General features: G+C 41.3%; 1 protein-coding gene across 5 annotated transcripts in view; it reads right to left on the bottom strand.

The window, feature by feature from the left end:
- Positions 1 to 24,489, bottom strand: part of oxr1a (oxidation resistance 1a) — a 305,121-nt gene that overhangs the window by 50,108 nt on the left and 230,524 nt on the right. For all 5 annotated transcript variants that reach the window (XM_037534094.1, XM_037534096.1, XM_037534095.1 and 2 more), the window contains 2 exons: positions 10,163 to 10,270; positions 8,315 to 8,428 (listed from right to left, as the gene is read on the bottom strand). In XM_037534094.1, the coding sequence (XP_037389991.1) occupies positions 8,315 to 8,428; positions 10,163 to 10,270 (222 nt within the window). The remainder of the gene's footprint in view (positions 1 to 8,314; positions 8,429 to 10,162; positions 10,271 to 24,489) is intronic.

The raw sequence follows: 24,489 nt of genomic DNA, 5'->3' as shown, positions 1-24,489 counted from the left end.
TTGTAAGAAGGTGCTATAATTCAGTCTTGTTCTCCGTAAAAAGACCAGAGTCAGTCATTGCTTGTATAAGATTACTGATTAATTTCAGCAGCAGTGTACAGATACGTTTGGGAGCCACTCTCAACCTGAATATATTACACTAGCATGCAAATTTCTATTTGCCTCTTGGCATGCAAATCAGCCCAACCTGGCTGCTCTTGCCCACCACCATTTGCTACAGTACTGGTCAAACGTTCAAACACACTTTTTGCACTTAAATGCTTGAAATTTGAAAACAAGTAGGTTTCAGCAGCCAATAAGGTTATGACCTTCAGTTCTGTCGAAAAGCTCATGAGGCAGCTTGAGAGAATGCCAACAACCTATAAAGCTGCATCAAGACAAAGACAATGAGAGGCTAAGAATCTAAAATGGATTCCAGTTAAAAAATTTGGATTAATAATTAATAATATTAATAATGTGTTATTTTATATACAAAAATATATTTTACAATGTATATTTAAATATCAAAGACTAAATAACAAAAAGTATTCTAGATGTTTTGTATGTTTGGAACAAGAAAACAAATTATAAATGGTATAATGTAATTATGTATTTGCACTACTTTTTGTCAAGTTATTGGCAGCAAGATAATCACCTTTAAATTAGAGCTTTTAATGAGAAAATACAGCCTGAGATCTTCTTGTGCGACCCTGACCCAACCCAAATCATGTCTTGAGCACTAACCCAAACTGAATCTGACCAAATTTTGTCCAAGCCTGACCCAAACAACTTCTCGTCTCGAAAGTCTCGACTCCCAACTGACCTGAGTCCTATCAAATTTTGTCCGTCCTGACCCACATCAAGTCTCAAGTCTGAACCAGTCCTGAGTGTAAAATATTTTGTGCAAACCCAACCAACATCAAGCTTTGAGGCCAAACCTGACCCAAGCCTGACCAAATTTTGTGCAAACCTCACCTGAACAGCAGCAAATTTTGACTCCAAACCTGCCCTAAGCCTGACAAAATTTTGTGCAACTCGACCAACACCAAGTCTTGAGTCTTGACACTCAATCTGTGTCCAAACAAATTTTGCCTGAACCCAACCCAACGTACATTGAGTTTGAAGTCTTACCAATTTTTGTCCAAATTTGTGCCTGAGGCCAACAGATTTTGTGCGAAACCAACCAAACAAGTCTTGAGTCCAAACATGACCCTGACCAAATCCTGCAAGAATATGACCTGACTAACATCAAGTCTCGAGTCCAAACCCAACAGAAGTACGACCAAATTTTGCGAGTGGAATCGAAGCCCGAGTCCAACAAAATTTTGTCTGAACCCAAACTGATCCAAACCTCAACACAAAGTTTTGGGTGTGAAACAAGAACTGATTTACAGATTTATTCCTCCCAAGTCCAGTTACTCACAAGCTTGGGCGTCTGTGCTAAAAGTAGGTGACTCGGGCAGATTAAAAGGTAACGAAAGATGGAAATTAGAATAATCCATGTTAGAATCCTTTGAGGCTTTTGTACAGAAACAATGCTGCAGCAAAACTGGCTCCACATTATGACAACACGAATGCCAAACTACTGAACAGTGACTCAAAATTTCTGAGCGCTGGCGTAGGTGAGTCTACACTTTTGACTCCGTGTCCTTAAACCGTAGAAAGCATCTACTCCTGCAAACAAAGCCCGGCGCTCAAGTACATATAGGCACATCGGTTCAACGTCTTCAATAATAAACAAACACCCAGCCTGTGAGTCGACAATAACAGCTTTTTAATTAAAAGACTGTTAAGAGAAAAGAACCTGCATGTCTTCTCTACGGCTCTTCCTCTCTGTCTAATGAGACACCTGGGTGCCAGTCTCTATTCCATTCAGCTGCTGGATGTGAACATTAGCTCTGTGTGTAATGGCTCTCTCTCCGGTTTTCAAGCAAACAGATCTGCGCTGTGTATAAGACGGAGTAATACTTTAAAGGAAAGAGCTTAGTGGAAAATTAGTGTTACCCTCACGCCAAATGTCAGCTTTAGCTTAGTTTTGGAGACGCAATGCTAATGTAACTCATCTGAATTATGATCCAGTTACCTTGAACCATGTTGAATTGTTAAGTAAGCCCAAGCAGACTTGCTCTATGACACAGTGTAATCAAGAAAATGCTACGTTACTTCATGCCAGTGGTGGAAAAGTAACTAAGTAAATGTAATTGGTTTCTGTACTTAACTAGTGTTTGTGTATCTGTACTTTACTGAAGTTTCTCCATTCTGGGCGACTTTTTCCTTTCACTCCAGTTCATTTCAAAGTCAAATATCTGACTTTTTCCTCCGCTACTTTTTGAGAAATCTGTCGTTCCTTTTGGTTTCTGTGTGTATAAAAACGTAACATGTCAAAACGAAAGAAGCGCAAAGCCAGAGCACCAATCAGGGAACAGCGGTCACTTTGTTTAGAGCTGGTTTTGACCTGTTGGTCATACCGACCCAGTGCAGCACACGGTTCAACGTCAGCGCAGCAGCGTAAAACTTTGGGAGAGTCTGTTCAACATAAATGATGAACTAACCTAACTTTGTGTAAATAGAGCACAATATAGAAATATGTCCACATATGCAGTCGTGACTGACGCTAGATTAAAATTATTTTTAAATTTTAAAAAGAAAGGAAGAAAGGAAGAAAAAATCAGTAAATTGGACTGTGAGTGGGAAATGAGTGAGTGGAACAGTCTGTTTAACCGCCGATGGGCCGCCCTGAGAACGCTGAGCAAAACACCAGTGGATCGCCAGCTTTGCCCAGTATCCTCTACTAGGGTACTAAGTAGATCTTTCTCAAGAAACACATAGAGTGAGTAATGTGGGCTTTTCACAAACAGTCATGATTACTTCCGGTTTAAGCATTAGCAGCATAAAACTCACTACCGCTCCATTTAGCTACTGCAGAAATGATGGCAAAATGTTTTAGTAGTGAACTATGATGCGCAAACACTGGGCTACAGCAGACATATGTTAGTTTTCGTGCACTGTCATGACACATAGTGAGAATAAGAAGCGGATGGAAGCACTGGTTTAACTTTAAACAGATCTAAAGTGGTGTATCTCCCTGTTGGAAGAAAACCTTGTATCTCCACTTTACAGGAGAAGGAAAACCCTACTTTGCTTTTAATGTAAGTCAATGGATCCAGACACTTTCCCAAGTCATTTTGGGTCATTTCTTTTGGTCCATTCTTCAAGAAATGTATATACAATGTAAAGGCCTTTTCAAATTATGTCAAAAACTGAAAAATCCCAAATGGAGATACGAGGTTTTCTTCAGACAGCAGGGATGTGTGTGTTAGCTCTGGTTACCACAGCTGCCTCACATCATGCAGTCTGTGTCGTTGTACAACACGCCAGCATTTTCTGTCATATTTCTGTTTTCAAAAGAAAGAACTTTTATATGTAGCATGAATTTGGCAGACGTTGTTTAGATATAGCTAGCTACGCTAAAGGCCATTGCTAGCTGTAGCTGGATTCCCAAACGAGGAAGCTAATTTTCTTTAGCTGCTGCCACCAGCCGGCTAACGTGGAGCAGGTTCTGTGACACATTTCCAGCTTGCCAGAGACTTCTGTGACAAACCAGAGCTTTATGTGAAGTAAATCTGACAGACAACTCTGTTTTAACTTAACCTATAATAGTCTAGCAGGCTACAGGCGCTAACTGTTGTGGTTGGTTAGTGTAGTGTTTAACACCTCTGCCTTCTACGCTGTAGACTGGGGTTCAATCTCCACCAGGGTAAGCACCCTACACTATACCAATACGACTCCTTGGGCAAGACTCCTAACACCACCTTGGCCTTCCTGTATAAAATGATTAAACTGTAAGTCGCTGGATAAGAGCGTCCGCTAAATGCCAGTAATGTAAAATTAGCCAGCAAACCACTAGCGGTTTTAGGAACAGTAGCTTCAGATGTGTAGCAAACTTTAAAGCTAGCTGGCTAGCTATGTTAGCAAACAGCAGCAGTTCCTCATGAATCATCCACTTTTCTCTGCTCAAACAAAAACACCATCCCAGCTAACTTGTATCCTGGCACCGCGGTTATGCTGTGACATTCTGATTTCCGTTTTCGGACATAGCTAGGTTAGCTGGTTGTTTGTGATCCAGGAAGAGCTGTGTAAGGTCTCTGACACAACATGCCAGCTAAAGTTAGCTGTTTGTACAAAGCTGTATTTCGTTTGATGGTTTATTACCTGTAGCATTAGCTTTTTTGTAAAGAGCAGTACAAATGTAGCGCTGGTGATGTAAAAAGCTGCTTTATGTTAGCTGAGGAATCCAGTTTGGGATAATAGCTACTATTAGCAATGGCTTTTAGCCAGTGTAGCTAGCTTAATATAAATCGAGACTATCAAATTCATACCACATATTAAAAGTTCTTCGTTCTTTTGGAAACAGAAATATTACAGAAATCGCTGGCATGCTGTAGAAAGACACCGGGACTGCTTAATGCGAGCAGCACCACAGCTTCCGTCCCCTTCTTATTCTCGCTGTTTGGCACGACAGAGCAGGAAAATGAACATATAGCTGCTGTAGTACTGTAGTACTCGGGGTTGGAGCGTTACAGTACGCTTACATTTTGTCATCATTTCTGTAGTAGATATAGGGAGCGGACATAATCGTGACTCTTTGTGAAAAGGGCCCACTAACATAATTTAGTTTTATGAAAAGTTTGTGAAAACGTTGGAACAGACAAAAAGTGCCCACAAAACAGCAGCACAACGTTCAAAAAGACAATGAAAAATTATTAAAACTGATTTATTTTTAATTTGATTATAAAAACGATTGTTTTAAGGAGGAACAAGAGGAAAATTTAAAGCACGGATGAAAATAAATTAATAAAATAAGTCAAACAGCATAATGGGCTACATCTTACTATGCAGTAACAACTAGGTTGTTGTATAAAGTCTCTGTGTGATTGGTGTTGTTTTATGATAGATGCCAGTGTTCATTGCTCTAGAAATACCGATGATATCCATCTGATTTAGTGACTGAATTCATCAAAATCACACATGTTGGAAGAAAACCTCGTATCTCCGTTTTTGACGTTTCTTTTTTTAAAATACCCATTACTCTTTACATTGTATGTAAATTTCATGATGACTTGGAAAAAAATCTGGTTCCATTGACTTAAATTAAAAGTAGAGTATGTTTTTTCCATCTCCTGTAAAGTCACCATTTTGGAGATACAAGGGTGACATCCGACAGCAGGGACATGATTCTACTGCCATAACCAAGCGCTAAATGCACAGTGCCTACTCTGTAGCTCAAACCTGACAACCTCAGCGGCGTAACTGAAAGGTATTTTGCACGCGTGGCATTCTGCAGCTACCGATCAGCTGAGAGGAAACAAAGCACAATGCCAGCTCGCCACATTGCTGTGGAATGCTGGCGCTTCGCATTGTCTGTTCATGTTTTCCTGAGGCACAGATACGCAGTGCAACTGAATTAAGCCTTAATGTGATGCTGAAATGCAGAACCACAGTCTCACAGTGGAAAACACAGCTAGACTGGAGGAATCACATGCTTGTATGAACAGCTCCTCCATTCAGCCTCACTGTGCAGGCCTGGCTATGATTATGACATGATCATACGACACACAAAACGAAGGTTATCCACTCTAAACTTGCATCTGTCTGTATGTGTTCACCTGTATGTACAGTATCAGAAGCTTGAACACACCTGAATACATCATAATCTAGGCTTGTGCCTAACTGCGTGAAATCTGTTTATAAGACAAAGATAAATAGTGAAGATCTTTGTCTGGGTTTACTTCTAAACTTTGAAAGTTATGAATTTTGATTTGAAAACATTTTTTTTTTATCACTGCATAATTATATGTGTTATATCCAGAGGCGAACCCTCAAGGCCTTTCTAGCCAAGCTACCTCCACCATTGATCAGGACTTCCGGAGCGGAACTGAAGGTCTTACATGTAACATTAACTGCCAGGATAATTAGGAAGTGACAGAGGAATCAAACATGGTTTGATTTACAATGGTGGGACCAAATCTGTGTCACTCTAGGCCTTCTGGAAGTCCTACATACATCCTTGGTTATAACTCTATGTTTCAGCAATTCTAGGGTTTCAGTCATGTGATTTTCCATTGTGGTTGCCCTATTTGGAACCAAGTTTCTGGCTTTGCTGCTCCACACGAACATAACTAGACATAAACTATGGCTAAAATTACTCTCCTTACAAACAAAGTTGTTAAAATCAGCTGTGATCCTTATACAGTTTCCCCCTGAACTCCTGGTCCCACTTAAACTGGCGGAAAAGCTGCCAAATTAGTGTTTTCCTAACATTTGTATTTATCTCATACTCAGCTCCTCTCCCTAATCTGCAGTCTCTCAAAGCAGTTAAAAACACAGAAGCCCACCAGCTTTTCATGTCAGGGTGGGTAAAGGATCCCATGGTGTTGCATAAAGAAGAGAAAACTCTGATCATAGGAGGGAAACGACATCAGCTAATTAACACAGACGTGATCAATACAGGCCTTTAGAGAACTTTAGCTAATGTTAACAGCTGAGAGGTAAACAGCCGTCCCCCTAATGGAGCTGCAGACCCCCGCTATAACTTTACTCTGTTTCTGGAGATTTAAATGAGGTTTGAATGGAGAAACATAGACGTTAAATATCAGACTGAATGTCGTGGCTCGGAAAACGACGTCGTGTTTCGACAGACGTGGTTCTGTAAGTTTGTTAGTGCAGTTAGTTCAGAGTTCAGCTCCAGTCCTGAAACCCCTGCACTGCATAACTGTGGTTTCCTGGTTAAAATACCTGATATTATGAGCTAATTAATCCCTTCTTGAGCTGAACGAGGTGTGAACGGCAGAGAAACACTAAACTACACAGCGGCTCCAAGCCTGGAGTCTGAAACACTGAATTAAAGATCTTGTCTTTCTCGGCTTCTGTTATGTTTTGCAGGCAAATCATTCGTGTTAGCAGAGTTGCTTGCTGATTTAGTCCTCAGAACGGTGGTGACTATACACTGTGATATCACATGAAACATGAGAAAAAGTCAAGGCTCTACATTGAAAGAGCCACTATAAAAATGCTACAAGGTAAACTATATGTCAATGTCTGTAACAAGCCTCAAATAAAACACACGGAATCGCTTTAACAAGTTTCAAATGTCTGTGTTTCATCTGGAACATTCAAACAACTTTCATGTGCATCAAACTACTGCCTAACATAACACCAGAAGACCCACAGGGGTGCTAGCAGAAATGAGTATTAGTTTTTGTTTTTTTTAACCATGTTTTCACATTTAAAGCTCAAGACGGCTGCCTAGCTACAACAGTCACAGTTCCCCACTGGTTATTTCATAGTTTTACAATCTTCATAAACACTCTAAGGTGTAAAAATCATGAAAAACCCTTCTTGAGTTGGTGTTTCTGAGCTTTTGATCATTACTATATGTATGTACCACCTCCTTGTTTCTACGCTCATTGTCCATTTTATCAGCTCCACTTACTGTATAGCTGCACTTTGTAGTTCTACAGTTACAGACTGTAGTCCATCTGTTTCTCTGATACTTTGTTACCCCCTTTTACCCTGTTCTTCAGTGCTCAGGACCCCCATGGATCCTCACAGAGCAGGTACTATTTGGGTGGTGGATCATTCTCAGCACTGCAGTAACACTGACGTGGTGGTGGTGTGTTAGTGTGTGTTGCGCTGGTCTGAGTGGATCAGACACAGCAGTGCTGCTGGAGTTTTTAAACACCTCAGTGTCACTGCTGGACTGAGAATAGTCCACCAACCAAAAATATCCAGCCAACAGAGTCCTGTGACCACTGATGAAGGACTGGAGGATGACCAACACAAACTGTGCAGCAGCAGATGAGCTGTCGTCTCTGACTTTACATCTACAAGGTGGACTGAGTGTCTAACAGAGTGGACAGTGAGTGGACACAGTGTTTAATACTCCAGCAGCACTGCTGTGTCTGATCTACTCAGACCAGCAGAACACACACTAGCACACTACCACCACCACCATGTCAGTGTCACTGCAGTGCTGAGAATGGTCCACCCCTCAAATAGTACCTGCTCTATAAGGGTCCATGGGGGTACTGACAGGGTAACAGGGTAAAAGGGGGTTAACAAAGTATCAGAGAAACAGATGGACTACAGTCTGTAACTGTAGAACTACAAAGTGCAGCTATACAGTAAGTGGAGCTGATCAAATGGACAATGAGAGTAGAAACAAGGAGGTGGTCATAATGTTATGCCTGATTGGTGCATATAGTGCGCTCTGTATGTGTTGAGTCTCAGAAGTTCACGTGTTAAGCTGTGGAGGTCCGAGCGAAGCGTCACGTACCGTCACCTTCTCTAGGTCGGCCTCTGAGGAGGTGGGGGACAGGGGGCTGATGGGGCTGAGGGAGGGGGAGCTGCCCACACTGGACACATACTCGGGGTCAGGAACATACAGAACCTGCAAACACAACACAACTTTACACACGCCACAGGACCAGGGAGGAAACAGCAGCATGTTATTTTCAACAACAAAAAACCCAAAGCTAAGAGAACTCTTGTTTAAGAACTGGGAGAGGTCATGTTATTTACCTGTTTACCTATTTACAGCTTACATTATAAGGATAGTAAGAAGTAGCTTGTGTTATATTTTTTAAAAACTAAACTATATTGAGTGATATTATCAGTTATCATAATTCTCAGTTCAGTCAAGCCTTACTTTTCTCACCAATAACCTGCATGGGAGGATTATGCTAAAGGATTAGTTTTAGTTGGTCACATGAAGGGCTGGGGAACAGATCCAAGTCTTTCCTGCCTCAACCTGTTAGCCACTGCTGTGAAGCTGTCGGTACTGGAGATCTTTCAGACTGTGTGGTACAGCGAGAGCACTTCATAATGCAATTATAAGAATATTTCGCTGAAAAATGTAACCACTGGTTGGGTCATTTCTTACAGCCCAGTCTTGTTTCTAGTTGTATTCAATCCTATAAAATGTGAAATGTCTATTGCAGTTTTACTGGTGAACTAAGTGGAGATGAATGTATCTGTTCCTGGCCGATGCTGTGACATAACATATTAGAAAAATCTCGTACAAAAGTCAGACAATAACCACTCAACTCAGCAAGGGAGAGCTGCCTAGATTTCAGATATAGCATACAATCTATTCATGGATATAAGAGGCAATATATTTAGTCATTTATTGTACATTTCTGTCTTGCTGCAAAAAGCAGAGCTGTAGTTTTTAGTACTGTAGATCCAGAATATATTACTGCCTAGAAAGAGGATCTACTGAGACGCTACAACCAACAACAAGGACTTTCAGAGAAGAAGCAGGAGGACTGAGGGGAAAACAATGAGGGAGGACTGTATGAGAGAGAATGTGATAGAGGAAGGAGAGGGGAAAAAAGAGGAAATGAAGTGCAGTCATAGGGAGGGGAAAAGAGGACAGCAGAAAAATGAACTGAGAAGAGAAGAGAATATAGGAAGAGGAAAGAGAAGAGAAGGGAAGGGGGATAGGAAGAAGAGAGGGCAAAGGAGAAGAGAAGGTAGGAAAAGAGAAGAGAAGAAAAGGGGAGGATACGAAGAGGAGAGGGCAAAGGAGAACAGAAGAGAAGATAGGAAGAGGAGAAGAGCAGAGAAGAGAAAAAGAGGATATGAAGAGGAGAGGGCAAAGGAGAAGAGAAGATAGGAAGAGGAGAAGAGCAGAGAAGAGAAAAAGAGGATACGAAGAGGAGAGGGCAAAGGAGAACAGAAGAGAAGATAGGAAGAGGAGAAGAGCAGAGAAGAGAAAAGGAGGATATGAAGAGGAGAGGGCAAAGGAGAAGAGAAGATAGGAAGAGGAGAAGGGGAGGATATGAAGAGGAGAGGGCAAAGGAGAAGAGAAGAGATGAGAAAACAGCAGAGAAGAGAAAAAAAGATGAGAAAACAGAAGAGAAAAGAAGAAGAGAAGGAGGAGATGGCAAAACAAGAGAAAGAGGGAGAAGATATAAAAAGAGGACAGATGTGGAGAGGTGATATGAAGCAGAGAGAAAAGAGGGGAGAGTACATATGAAGAGGGGAGATGAGGAGAGGATGTATAAAGAAGGGAAAGTAGTAAAGAAAGATTAGAGGGGACATAAGGAGAGCAGAGGAGGAGAGAAGAGACGAGGTGAAGACAGGAGAGGAGAGGACAGGAGAGGAGAGGAGAGGAGCACACCTGGCCGGGGACCACGGCTCTGGAGAAGAGCTTGTTGAGCTGAACCAGCTCGTTGGGGGTGGTGTCAAACTTCAGCGCTATGCTGTTCAGAGTGTCCCGCGATTCCACCTGGACCACAGACACAACACAAACAAAAAACAGGCCACGCATGAATAAACAAACAAACAAATCAAACACAGGAGAAGATGAGGAGTGGGGCTCTCCCTGGGCGTCACAGGATTAGGTTCAGAGAGAAAAAAAACAAAGCAGGAAAATAACAACACGGTTCCGCTGAGACGGATCATGTGTGTCAAAGACCACCATCACTATTACAACGACATCACATTGCGACAAAGGCTATGGACACAAAGCTTCGGTCCAAATCAGCCAACTTGATGGATTTTAAAGAATGGTACAGCCTGAATTTACCATGACGCAAAATAAACATCACTAGGATCAGAAAGGTCAGGAGGTCCAGTCGTCTGACCGTCAAACTGTGGCATGATCCTAAGACAATGTCAATGATCTGTTCCAGCGACCAAAGAACAAAGCAACCAAGCCTGATAGGGTTGCACAGTATATTGTTTGTTAATCAATACAGTGATACTAGACTGATAAACTGATATACAGATACTGAAATCAATATGCAAATATGTCCTCGAACTCTAAGTCTAATTACAGACTCTTAATTTTGCGCTATGACCATTCCAACCTCAGACGTTCCAGAGTTCCTGTGGATGCTTTCACATGATTCAAATGCATGTCACATCAAAGGTTCCCTGCTGTGTTCTAAAACACTACATATCACAGTGGACCTATCCAAGCGCCCGCCCACAAACCCATTCACTGCCCATCCACAGAACGTCCAAATTACTACAAAGGCAAAGTGCTACCAAGTAGTACCAAAGTGCTACTGCTGAAACTCAGCAGTTTGGACAGACTCTCCCTGTCACAATCGGGGCCTCCCAGTCCTGTCCATGTGCTTCTGTTTACCTTCTAGTCCTGTCCATGTGCTTTTGTTTACCTTCTAGTGCTGCCCATGTGCTATTGTTTACCTTCTAGTCCTGCCCATGTGCTTTTGTTTACCTTTTAGTCTTGCCCATGTGCTTTTGTTTACCTTCTAGTCCTGTCCATGTGCTTCTGTTTACCTTCTAGTCCTGTCCATGTGCTTTTGTTTACCTTCTAGTGCTGCCCATGTGCTATTGTTTACCTTCTAGTCCTGCCCATGTGCTTTTGTTTACCTTTTAGTCTTGCCCATGTGCTTTTGTTTACCTTCTAGTCCTGTCCATGTACTTTTGTTTACCTTCTAGTCCTGTCCATGTGCTTTTGCTTTCATTGAGTTCTTCCCGGTCCTGCCCCTTTGTTTCTTGACTCCGCCCTTGATTGTTCTCACATGTGTTGTCCACCTGTGTTTTGTTAACCCTTGTTGTTTCCCTGTATTTAAGCCCAGTGTTGAGTTTGCTGGTCTTTGTACTGTTTGCATTGTGTTGTTTGGTGTTATATCTGCTAGCCTCTGTTGTATTATCTGTTCTCTGTGGTGTGTAGTCTATGCTTTGCTTTGTATTCTCTTGTAGTGTTTTTTCATGTGGTGTTTTGTTTATTTCCGGCCTCTGTGGTGTTTCTAGTCTGTTTTGCTTTTTGTCATGTCTGTTTCCTGATACCCCCGTACATAAAAAAATATTTGATTTTATGCAATGTTGGCTGTGATTTCCCAAGTCAATAAAAATGCTAGTGACGCAGTGAAACAGATGGTTATGGTAAACTGAATAATGACTAAATCAAATGCTTTCGTATGTTTTTTTGGAGTAAATGTGTCTAAGGGCGTAAATCAAGCAGCCACTTCCATCTCTGGGTGTAAACATTTCAGACGCCGTGTGATAAAATGACATTATCTTCCTGAGAATCCTAAAGCGCTGCAATATGATATTTTGTCCAGTCTTAATCCCTGAACACCCCAGCAAGCCTTCATGGGGCCGTCGTATTTCCGCACTGGCTACAGTCTTAGCACGGTGTCCTGTGCCTATCTACGGCTTTTTAATGAGCGGTTTCTCCGTGAGCCTGAGCTGAAGAAGAAATCTGAACTGGGTCAGGTTTAAAGTAAGTGTGACTAATTCACGCGTCATGTGTTCTGGACTAAAATCAGCACCACAGCACTCGGGTCATAGCAAGGGTGCCTTTTAGCTACTTCTGTGAGACCTGAGTACATCTGGTCTGAGTGAGAGAGCAGAAAACATGATGCACACACACATCCATATGAGGTACAGCACACAGCCTCCTTCAATCACGAGGCCCTACAGACGTTACTGGTGAAGCACATCAAGCTGAACAGGAGGAAGTTTGCAAATGAACCTCTTTTCCTTTGGGAATGAAGAGCCAAAGAAGGTCTTTAAAAGCCCAAAAATTGTGGCCTGGAAGGTTTTAACCTTGAGAAAAAAAGAAGCTTCGTGCTTTCTCTATCATTTCTAAAGCTAAAAGTTGAGGATCAACTTTCAAATCAAGGGCAATGCTTAGTGAGGCAGAGATAAGAGGAGTCTATTACTGCGACTGGATAATGGAGCAGTTTGCTCTTCACCTCAAGATAAGCACATTGCTGAAAACGTGGTGTCTCATCGTCAGATATGGGGCCATTTGGTGTGCAGTCTAAAACGGAAGGGGTTAACCTTTAGACAGTTTCTGCATGATTCAATTTCTCGGATGTAAACAAAGTCATTCCGAGTGGAACTGTTCTCAGTGATGATGACAGGAAACAGACGTTCTTCTAAGATCTCCCTCACAGAGATGGTCATGAGTTTGCTGCCTGGTGCCTGAGAAACTGGTCTACAACAGTGTTTTTTTTTAAAATCCATCCAGGGTGGACAGACACATGCAGGACGCTGTAAGAGAAAGAAAACACTGTTTCATTGTTAATGTTACGCATAAGACTGTGCGTAGGTGCACTGGTCATTTTGGAGAATGAATAAAATGGCTATATTAGTGTTGTCAGCACCACAACCCTTGGTTCCCATCACCACCACCGTAAAAAAAACCCATGTCAAAAGGTCAGACAATGCATAATTTCACATCAAACCATTCTGAAGGACTTTGTTTATATTTTATAATGTGAATAATCCAGAAATGTGAGAAATGAGAAGAATTCGCCTTTAAAAAGACGAGTACAGAGGTCTTCAAGGGCTGAAGAGGGGCTATGAGGAGCCGCTATCCCAAAAGCCAGGTCAGGTAGTACTCTTGTGGTGGAATAAACCAATTCTCCATCTTTTCTTATGCAGGTGTGTCTATTCTCATCAGCTCCTCGCGTTTGTGCTGCTTCATAAAAAGCAATTTCCTTTTGCAAGTTTTTTTGCCCAGAAATGAAGCAGTTTTTTTAGTTATAAAGATCTATTTTGTCAGGCTAAGTAGAAACCAAGTGCTTCATCTGAGCTCTGAGAGAGATAATTAGGAAAGACCAGTCAGGGCTGTAACACTGTCTGCCTCAGTCTCTACAACTCAGTGCTTGTTTGTGTTATATCTCTTAAACTTTTACACGGATCGTTCTACTGATTTAAAACCCATTTCAGACTTTCAACCGACTTCAGCTTTGAGTGACTCTGTACCTTAATTACATTTATTTTATAAAAATCCATCAATCAATTAACCAGCCTTTATTTAGTCTTGGAGAACACTGAGTGTGCCCCTCATTTACAACGTTGCCGAGTTAGTACAGAGCAAGTGGACTGATAATGTGTGCGAATATATCAGATGATAAAAGTAAATTTAATATTTAAATGAAGATCAGGTCAGTATAAAAAAGTGAAATATTAATAATAATAAAAAAATACATACAAATATAACAATAACATAAATAAATAAATAAATAAATAAATAAATAAAAAAACAGAAATGAACACATACATGAGATGTAAAGGTTAATAAAATCAAGTTAAAATAAGACGAGGAAGATAAAAATAAAAAAAACTAATAAACAAATGTATTAAAATGACAAATATTGATAAAACAATAATAAACTAAGAAGAATATGAATCATAATGGATAAAATAACCAAATAGATAATAAAATAACAAAAATAACATAAAAATGGTAAGAAATCAGGTAACACAGTGTCGGGCAGAGTGGAGGTGGTTTAAAATTACCAAGTGACCCAGCGAGCTGAGCCTTGGCTCCTGGCATGTGATCCAGCCACTGGATCGAGTCTGATAAATACCACTATTTACAGATATCATGGAAGTAACATATTCTGGCAAACGGCTGGAGAGTGTTTTATAAATGAAAATAAACCAGTGTGTTTCCCGCCGTGTAGCCAGTGAGGGCCAATCAACTTTCTCATACAGTCTGTAGTGATGAGTGTTATAAGGGTCTCCAGTGATGAACCTCAGTGCCGAGTGAGTCCAGTGGTTTGAGGGAGCTGGAGGAGTCAAGTCCATAACTGAACATTCCATTTTGTCACTACCAAAACAGTCATAACACCACCGAAACTTTACTAAATGCTTCGGTCGTGACAATTTTAGCTCATTTTGAGCAGAACTTGAAAGTGGTAGCCAGTACATGAACAGTTACACACACACACACACACACACACACACACACACACACACACACACACACAATGTTTCAGTAAAGCACAGAAAATGTGTTTCAGTAGTGACAGCTCTTAATGTCACACACTGGTTTTCAAACCTTGGTACACATTTAAGTCTAAAACAGTGGGATCTAACCATGTGGCCATGAAGGACAGGGATGCAGCATCACCTCCTGTTTTAAATGTAGGGGCGGGGCTAAGATAAGGCTCCGCCCTTGGACAAAAAGCTCTGTGTTTTGGTCGTGACATGACAACACAAGGCAGTCCTAACACTACCAAAACTTCAGTGAATGTTTGGGTAGTGAGAGTTTTAGCTCATTTAGAGCAGAACTTAAAAATCCTAGTATGTACATAAGCAGCAAACACATCTTCGAGGTGATTGGTTAGTGTAGTGGGTAACACCTCTGCCTTCTGTAGACTGCAGTTCAATCCCCACCGGGGCAAACACCCTACGCTATACCAATAAGAGTCCTTGGGCAAGACTCCTAACACCGCCTTGGCCTGCCTGTGTAAAATGATCAAATTGTAAGTCACTCTGGATAAGAGCGTCAGCCAAATGCTGTAAATGTGAATGTAAATCTTTGAACAGTTATCTCATTAAAACACAAAAAAGCTTTACTTCACTGCAGAAAGTATGTGTTACGGTAAGTGACGATACAAAATGATTTGGGACATATTAACTTTAAAACAGTGGGATCGAGCTGCTCACCATGTGGACATGAGGGACAGGGATGCAGTCTCACTCCCTGCTCTAAACGCAGAGGCAGGGCTAAAATAAGGCTCCGCCTATGGACTAAAACTGTGTTTTGGTAGTGACATGAAAACACAGGACAGCATTTTTCGAATAAAGATTTGTATTTAAAAATGAAACTCATGATCTATCTAAAAATTTCAACTTTAAAAGAAATTAAGGAGAAAAAAAAAGTGCAAATATGCAAATATAAGCGGTGTAAATTTAGGTGTCAGCGTTTGGGACAGCCAGCTCCCAACAGAACATATCCTACAAATGGTGACCGTGTATATATTTAGCTTAATACTATCTCAATTAAAGCCTCGGGTTTAAGTCATAGCATAATGCTTGTAAATATCTCAGGTCTGAATACTGGATTGCTTTTAAAAGTTTGTTTATGCTTATTTATTTACTTTTTGCTGTGAGATGGCAGTTTGAGCTAACTCTGTAGACCGGCCCATATAAAGCATCCACATACCCACATTTGTCTACTACAAATAGCAACAGTGTGTGTTTGTATTGGTGCCCCACAAAACAAGAAAGTTTGTGTCAAATACAGAGTGTTTTGTTCTTACAAGCTGCCCCACTGATGCTGATGTAGCCCATATCAGTTAGACCTTCTGTCAGCTGATGAGGGGGGTGGTGTGCACAGTGGTGATATCACCTCTGTAGCTTATTTCTGATTGGTGAATCTTGGATTGTTACTACTCGCTCCATGATACAACTACCCACTCTATCCTGTAAGTGTTATTTTCAGTTATCTGTATTTTACACTTCCTGTATTTTCCTTTTTCTCTTCTCGGTTCTGACTTGCTTCAAAGAGCAGTCTGGGCTGAAATGGACTGAACAAACGGTTAAGTTCGGACTAAAAAAACTCCTTCGGAAAACTGCAATAATACACTCGCTGTCTTTCCAACAACTAAAAACAGCATGAGGTCTAACATTTTCCCCACGTCTTCCACTCCAATGACTCAGAATTCAAAATGGGCTGTTTCTGCAGTTGGTTTCCATATGCGGACTGTATGAACTGAAATGCACCACGTTCTGAAATTTTAAAAGCGTTTACACACTAAGCACATGCACTCTGTCTGAGTCAATGTACAGATATCCAGTTAACTGCAAGGAAGAAAGAAGAACCAGGTTTCAACGATCATAAACGTAGAGCTGTGGCTTCCCTTTTTAGGTGACAGCACTGGTGTTGCACAAAATGTAGCCTCAGGCAAAGGAATACATTTCAAAGATTTCATTATTTAAAAATAGCTGAGGGTCCTCCGTTGGTTTTGTGTTGGTTGAGAAGTATAAGGAAGATGGTCTCTGATGAACTAATGAGCTCCAGTTAACCGGGAGCACTGGATGGTGATGGAGACTCCACCTTCCGCAGGTTTTCTTGCTCTTCAGTGGATATGCCAAAATGTTAGCTTGTCAGAGAGGTACACAGGGTGATTCAAAAAGATTTATCCGATTTCAAAATGATTTCACTTCTAAGTCATTACAGATCAATGCAGTGAAATGTAAATGGTTTACAGCGTAAAGTTTATTATGTAATTATATAAGTGCTCAATATGAACCTCCTCCAGCTGTACAGACAACAACGCCATAGTCAAATTCATTTACATTTATGGCATTTGGCAGACGTCTCTTATCCAGAGCGACTTACAATTTGATTAGTTTTACACAGGTAGGTGAAGGCGGTGTTAGGAGTCTTGCCCAAGGACCCTTATTGGTATAGTGTAGGATGTTTGCCAAGGTGGGGATTGAACCCCAGTCTACAGAAGGCAGAGATGTTTCCCACTACACTAACCAACCACCAATTCATCCCATACTCAATTGAGCATGTTGAGGATTGTGATTGGTTCCTAGACGCCTCAAGGTTGTAAAGATACAGGGCTTTGAAACTGTTTTTAGACCAAGTGAAATCTATCTCTGCCTTCTCAGTCACATCCTTAACAATGTGCCACTTTACGGCTCTCGTGTTTCAAAGCAGCAAAGCAACAAACAAAGCAAAGTTGGTGAACTGTTAGCCTGTATATCTTCACCGTGATGAAATGTGACCAACACCCAAACTGTGATTACAGTACTGGAATAGTGGTGCATTGACTGATTAACCAAGCACTCGAGTACTTGTGCAAGACACTAGTGCCTACTAGTGAAGAAAAGCGAAGGAAGGAAAATTTGGTTTCTACATATATAAAATATTTACGTTATTGTGAAAAATGGCTGATTTACAGCCAAATACTTTAAAGAAGCTGCTGCTGTTCTGCTTGAACAGTCCCTAGACTGGATACATTTATCTTCATGTTTAACAGTGATTGGGATGACAAAGCAAAGCAGCTCTTATTTAATCTTTCCAAGTCATGCTGCTAGTCACATGTCCAGTAGTAAAACCAATGTGTGATATACAGGTGGAAGGTGGAAACATTATACTTTCCACATTCATGTAAGTCACTGGTACAGCACAGGAAAACTGATACTGCAGCAAATTCTCGAGGACGAGATAATCTCTGTGTGTTCCTGGTAGAACTAATCTATGACCAACACACGGGTCATTTATCAGCAGTCAGTGGCAGTAGCTTAAAGCTGAGCCACCAGTCACCGTTCCACTCTTGTGTGTTGCTGACATGCTTATTGACCCGGTCCACTGTACTGCACTGCGTCCTTATCGGGCCTCCGGCTGAGATCAATACAGTGACTTCACAACCGCGCCCGGCCATGGCTTGATGTGACGGCCGCCGGCCTGGAGGGCTTTCAGTGGAGACCAATCACGTACTGCTCCTATCTGTCATCAGGGAACACCTTCAGGCCTTTAAGGGAAAGACAGTCCGATTCATTCCCCCAAACAGAGGAAACCATGGTTGTGAGTGTCATGCGGTGAAGTCTGAGATGATATGACCTTTAAACTGACACTGCTCTGGAAGATGAATGACCAGTACTTGGGCTGCTGAGACTGCAGGACCGAAACACTTCTAAGTGTACTACTTGGTATATCTACAGGTGGTACTACGAATTAGGCCTTGGAAAAATGGCATAAACATGATAAAACCAAATAATTGTACTGGTAGCAAGGTGCCCACAGTCGCCAGTTTATTAAGCACACTTCTTGGCCATTTTGTCAGAAATATCTAGGCTGCTTAAAACAAGGACACTGTCAAAGTACAATGTAATGCACAAAAAAGGCAACATACCAAATGTTGAAACTGAGAACTTTGTTTTTTTGGAAAATATATGCCCATCTTGAATTTGATGCCAATGACACGTTTCAAAACAGTCTGGAAAAGTTGTGTAGTGCTGAACAAAACACCTGGCGGTTGATTGGCAACAAGTCAGACTGGTATAAGAATTCAAGAATAACGTTCTTCAAAGTAAAATAGCAAAGAACTTTTTTCATCATCTGCAGTGCATTAAACAATACAGAGAATCTGAAGAAATGGAACAAGACCAATGCAAGAAAGGGAAAAGACCAAAAACCAGTATCTGCTGATCGTGATTTTGGGGCTCTCAGGTGGCACCGCATTAAAAACAGACATGATTCTGCAGCGGAAATGAAATCAGGACAACTTCTGAAAAACCAGTCTGTGAAAACAGTTTGTCACTGCATCCACAAATACTAATTAAAACTCTAAAACACAGAGAATGGAGCAAATCTAAACAACATCCAGAAACACTACCACCTTCTCTGGGCCTGAGCTCATTTAAAACTGAAACCACTGAAAATATTTGCCACATTATGCAATGAAACACAAAAAGAAATTAGTCCCTGAACTGCTGAGCAGCTGAAATCCTGTATCAAACAAGAATGGAAAACATTTCACTTTCAAAGCTACAGCAATTCCTCAGTTCCCAAACACTTACAGAATGTTGCTAAAAGAGGAGATGAAACACGGTGGTAAACCGGCCCCCGTCCCAACTTTTTTGGAACGTGTTGTTGGCATCAAATTTGAAATGGGCATATATTCTTCAAAAAATAACAAAATTTCTCAGTTTCAACATTTGTTGTTTTTGTACTATTTTCAATGAAATACAGGGTTTAAATGATTTGCAGATCATTGAATTTAGTTTTTATTTACATTCTGCACAGCATCCCAACTTTTTTTGGAAATGAAACTCTACCTTCAAAGCACATATTAAAAATTATTTTTAAACATATACATTTTTTTTTAAAAAAACCTCGGTTAAGAAAAGGTATGAGCTTTTCACCTGGAGAAACTTATTTAAGGTGCAAAATTGGACCTTAAAACCACTGTTTATCAGCCGCCCTCTAAACCAGCGGTCACCAATCTCGGTCCTCAAGATCCACCTTAGCACAGTGTCGAGTTCCAACCACAATCTGTCACACCTATTCCAGCTGATTAATGTCTTCAAAAGTCCTTGACTGGCTGGATCAGATGAATCAGTGTTGGGTGAAGGAGGGGGCAGCATGTCAGATACAAGCTGGGACTAAACGATGCATGAAAGAAGATCTCCAGGAGGAGGGCTGGTGTATAGTCCCACGTCTAAACCATCCATAAGGAAAAGAGCATCCTCACTGGACCACTGCTGACCAGATAATATACAGGTTGTGAACCATAGTAAGTGGAGCTGATAAAATGGACAATGAGCGTAGAAACAAGGAGGTGGTCATAATGTTATGCCTGATCTGTGTACATCCGCACCGGCACATATGTAACATGAAAAATATTAGTTATAAGGGCATCTTCCCAAAATTCCCACATCAGTGCATTCCCAGAAAACACACTCCACTCAGCAGGTTCCAACTTTTACAGGTCCTTCAGACATAAATGCTGGTCTGCTGCTCACGAACTGAAAGACTGACCGAGGTCAGCAACGGTTTCAAAGCTTAAGGGCTTAGAAAATAAGTCTCAACAGAAAAATCGTCATGATTTAGACTGGAAGCAATACAACGACGAAACAAACTGAATAAAATTTTTTCAAAATAGTGTCTAAAACATATTTCTCCTCATTTCACACAGGAAGCTTGTGGTCACTGACTAGCCAGCATATCATGACTAGGCAGGAAGGAAAAATAGCATTATTAACAGGTAACAATGTTTATGAATGAATAAGATGGAAAGGTAGTGGAGTGGAAGGAAAAAGTCGCCCAGAATGGAAAAACTTAAGTACAGATACACAAAAAAATACTACTTAAGTACAGAAACTAATTACATTTACTTAGTTACTGTCCACCACTTTATTTGGAATAAAAACCTGTGACCACACTGGCCCTCTGTAGATAAGACTGGACACCACTGGAGAAGAAGGTGGTTGATAAACTGAGCAGCAGTAAACGGGCTGGAGTCGGTAACTAACAGATGCTCCTGATAAAACGGCCAGCGAGTGTAGGTGTATTAAACACCGTCCTAAATGGCACTGTCCTTTAAAAAGTTGTTCACCTTGACCCTGAATGCTGCATTAGTGTGCAGACAGCATCCCAAAGTGTGCCACACAGCACGGGGCTCTCTCACCTAAATCATTCAGAGGCGAAGCACATATATAAATGTGTGACGAGACTAAAAGCGTGAATGGAGCCAACAAGCAACAGGTCAAGGTCGGGAAAGGTCTTTCAGGCAGGCGTCTTGTATTAAGATGACCAATGTTGCATCACTAATAAACCAAAAATGCTCAGATTGTGTCTGTAATTCAGTGGAGGTGCACTAAATTCATGACTAACTGCTGCGTTTTCATGGACTCTAAACACCATCAGCATTACGTAACCGAAGCAAATCTCCAGACGCGCAACGCCTTCGTCTGCCAGCCGATTCTGTCGCCATCACTCTAAGATTACCCTCAGTCTGCCTGAAAGCCAGTACTGTTTTGTTTTTGTTTTCCTTTGTGACAGAACGTGAGACAGAGACCTTCGAGAAAAAAAAAAGAAAAAAGTTTTGGCGCCTCTCTCCAGATGGAAGCGTCAGCAGTCGATATTCCCAACGCCCCTGCACCGGCGCTTCCCTTTCATCCTCTCAGTCTGGCACACAACATTGATTCCCTGTGAGTGCCGTTTGCGAGCGCCTCTTCCACGGGCTATTTATTTTTAGCTTCTTGCTGCCTCGCTCGCGAACAAATACAACCGGCCTCACCGCCCCCTCAGCGGCCACTAATGTCTCTTCGCTTGTTAGATGGGGGAGTTATGACGCTGTCACTCCAGTCGCAGAGTGACGAAACTGCCACACTCATCGCTGACGTCAAAGACAAACTGCGCCAAGGTGTTGGACTTAGTAGCTTGTAGGCCAGCATGACCGTTTGTTTTATGATCAATATCACAACACTAGCCTTTGTAATACTGTTCCACATTATACAACGTCTCTAACCAAGCACTGAATGAGTTTCTGAGGGAAGGAATTTACATAATAAAAGTGTAAATAATTTCAGTACAAACAATCTTGGCTTGGCATGTCAAACCAGGGGTCTTCCAGGCCAAAGTGCTGCGGAGATTAGCTGATGAGCTGAGTCAGGTGTGTATAATGTGTGTATAATAAAATCCAAACTCGGGGTCAGAACAGTCCAGGGTCAGAGAGCCAACACGGATGGAATGGGGAAAAGACATGAAAACAAAAAATGAACACAGGGATAAACAAACACCAAACAATCCAAACACTTCAAACAGCACAAACAATGCAAAGACCAGCAAACAACTACGGAAAAACAGAGGGCTTAAATACAGAGACAACGAAGGGGTTAATAAGACACAAGTGATGAACACAGGTGGATATAATCAAGGGCAGGGTCTGAAAACAAGGGGGCAGGACTGGGAAGGACAAAACAAAAGCACATAACAGGACTAAAAGGTAAACAAAAGCACATGGAGGACCGTGAGGAGCCAATCATGACAAAAGGAGGATAAGTGGCTTAGATGATGAGTGAATGAGTAAATTGAAATCAAGATACCAGTCAAATAATGCGACTAGGCTACGTTCACATTAGCCTGAGGTGGCGTGATGTTTTCAGAGTTGTGTGAACACGTAATCGGAGTGACTTAAGTTCGGACTGAAATCCACAGGTTAAAAATAAACTTCAGCTTCTCCTTTCAGAACATCTGGATCCTTTGGAAAGCTGTAATGATCCATTTGCTTCCTGACAGCCAGGAACCGTACAACGTTTCATCGTTTCCCCCACATCTACCACCCCAATAACTCCGCTACAGACTGTCTGCAGTAACAACACTCCACGTCACTTCAGTGTGAGCGAGTGGCAGAACTACTGTGGGTGGTAATAAGTAAATTTGCTGGACGTCACAACTATGGTAAAATTGAAACGAGCTGCATTTTCAGCTGAGCGTCCATGTAGTGAGACACTGTCACCGTTTACATAGCAGGTCAAACTTCATTTTGAAGCAAAGCAGTGAAGACTGTCCCTTTTTAAAGGCCTTCCTTAACTGTTTTCTTAACCATGCTCATCTTTGGTCAATGGTTTATCTTTTTGAATCCACAGACTTTATGTTTTTAAGTTTTGTTCCGTTGTCGGGACCAAGAGCTATTTTCTCTTTGCCCAAGGCCCCGACAGAAGAGGTTTAAATACTAAAACTATTGTGTACCGTGGTTTTGTTCTAATTATTGTCTAATAATAAAAATGAACAAAAATAAAAGAGTATTCAACCAAAAGTAAAAGAAATGAGAATAAAAGACTTCAGCTGCTGGGTTTATTTATTGGCTTCAGGTGGCAAGAAGGTTTCCGGACAACCAAATGCGAAGATTATCACAAAACATCCTTTTTTATAACCCTCTTGGGGTGATGAAATTACCACCCCTCCCGTTACCTCCCGCATATCTCTCGGACACCCCTGCTTCCAATCATACATGACATTGTTTTTTTTTCTCTTCATTTTTTGGCTGTACAAACCTGTTCCATCCTCTCAAGGACCTTATACTCCTGATTTATTAACAGCCTCCAAAAAAACCCGGTTTCTGCAGGTTCTTATCTTCTGCTATTCTTCTTTGGAGGTGTGTCCTTGATCTCAAAGCTTCTAAATTTTCAGGGACTTTCCACTAAAGCCCCTAACACACCAGGCCTATCCTTAGTGACAGAATTAGTATGCCTGTATTAATCAGCTTTGTCAATTATAATTCGTTTAATAATCAAGTTAGTAATTAAAAAATAAAACTTTTACATTTCCACACCCTCGTCCTGTAATTTTGCATTAGATAAGATAAGATCCAGATAAAACTAGCCTAAAACCACAAAGCTGGGCCTGTACTCACCAACCTCCTTAAGATAGAGCAGCTGACCATCAGTGTGTGGTAACCAGTCAAACTGACCCAGTCAAACTGAGCATTATTAGTCAGTGTAATGTGGCTACAGGCCCTGCTTTGCTTGAAGTTCCACAACGTGGAAAAAATAATGTCATAACTGTCACTTAATAAATTCATTAGCGGAACAGAGAAAAGAGCATGCTTTAAAATGACTGAGCTTGGTAGCAGAAGCACTGCTTGCCTGACCATTCATTGATGTAAGAACACATCGTGTTTACTTAATCCTGCTTGATACTTTGGGGTAAAACATTAAAGACGGTGGAGTATAGACAGAAATGACTTGCACAACCGCCCCTCAACCTGTTAATTAAGAGATTAGTGCTGAGGTAGAGCAGCAGTCATGATTACTCCACTAATAAGAATGATTAGCATTCACATTCTCGCTGAATCAGTTTATCGTTTTTAATCTGGGTGGCAAACAGATTACTCACAGATCATAATGAAGCCACGTTCGCTCTGAACCTTCTCTACAGTTGTGAGCTATTAGCACATGAATCCTCCTTCTGAGCATCAGCGAGTGAGTTTACATGCGCTCAATAATCCAATCAGAATCGGATTTCTGCAGTTATCCCATTATTCAAACGGTCGTGTAAACACCACACTCCGGACTCCGTACTCTGGACGGCTGTACCGGGAAAAAGATTTGAAACCAAATACATCCTCGATGAAACGAAGGATTTAATGAAATGATTTTGAGGTAAAGCGGCCTGATGTTTTAAAAAAGTCACAGCATGAAGTTTGAATGTTACGTTTTCTTCTGTGAGTTTATCGGCTGGCTGTAAAGCAGAAATCTGATCACAGTCTG

Source organism: Pygocentrus nattereri, chromosome 24 (assembly GCF_015220715.1).
Source record: "Pygocentrus nattereri isolate fPygNat1 chromosome 24, fPygNat1.pri, whole genome shotgun sequence".
Lineage (NCBI taxonomy): Eukaryota > Metazoa > Chordata > Actinopteri > Characiformes > Serrasalmidae > Pygocentrus > Pygocentrus nattereri.
This window is presented reverse-complemented; position numbering and strand designations above follow the sequence as displayed.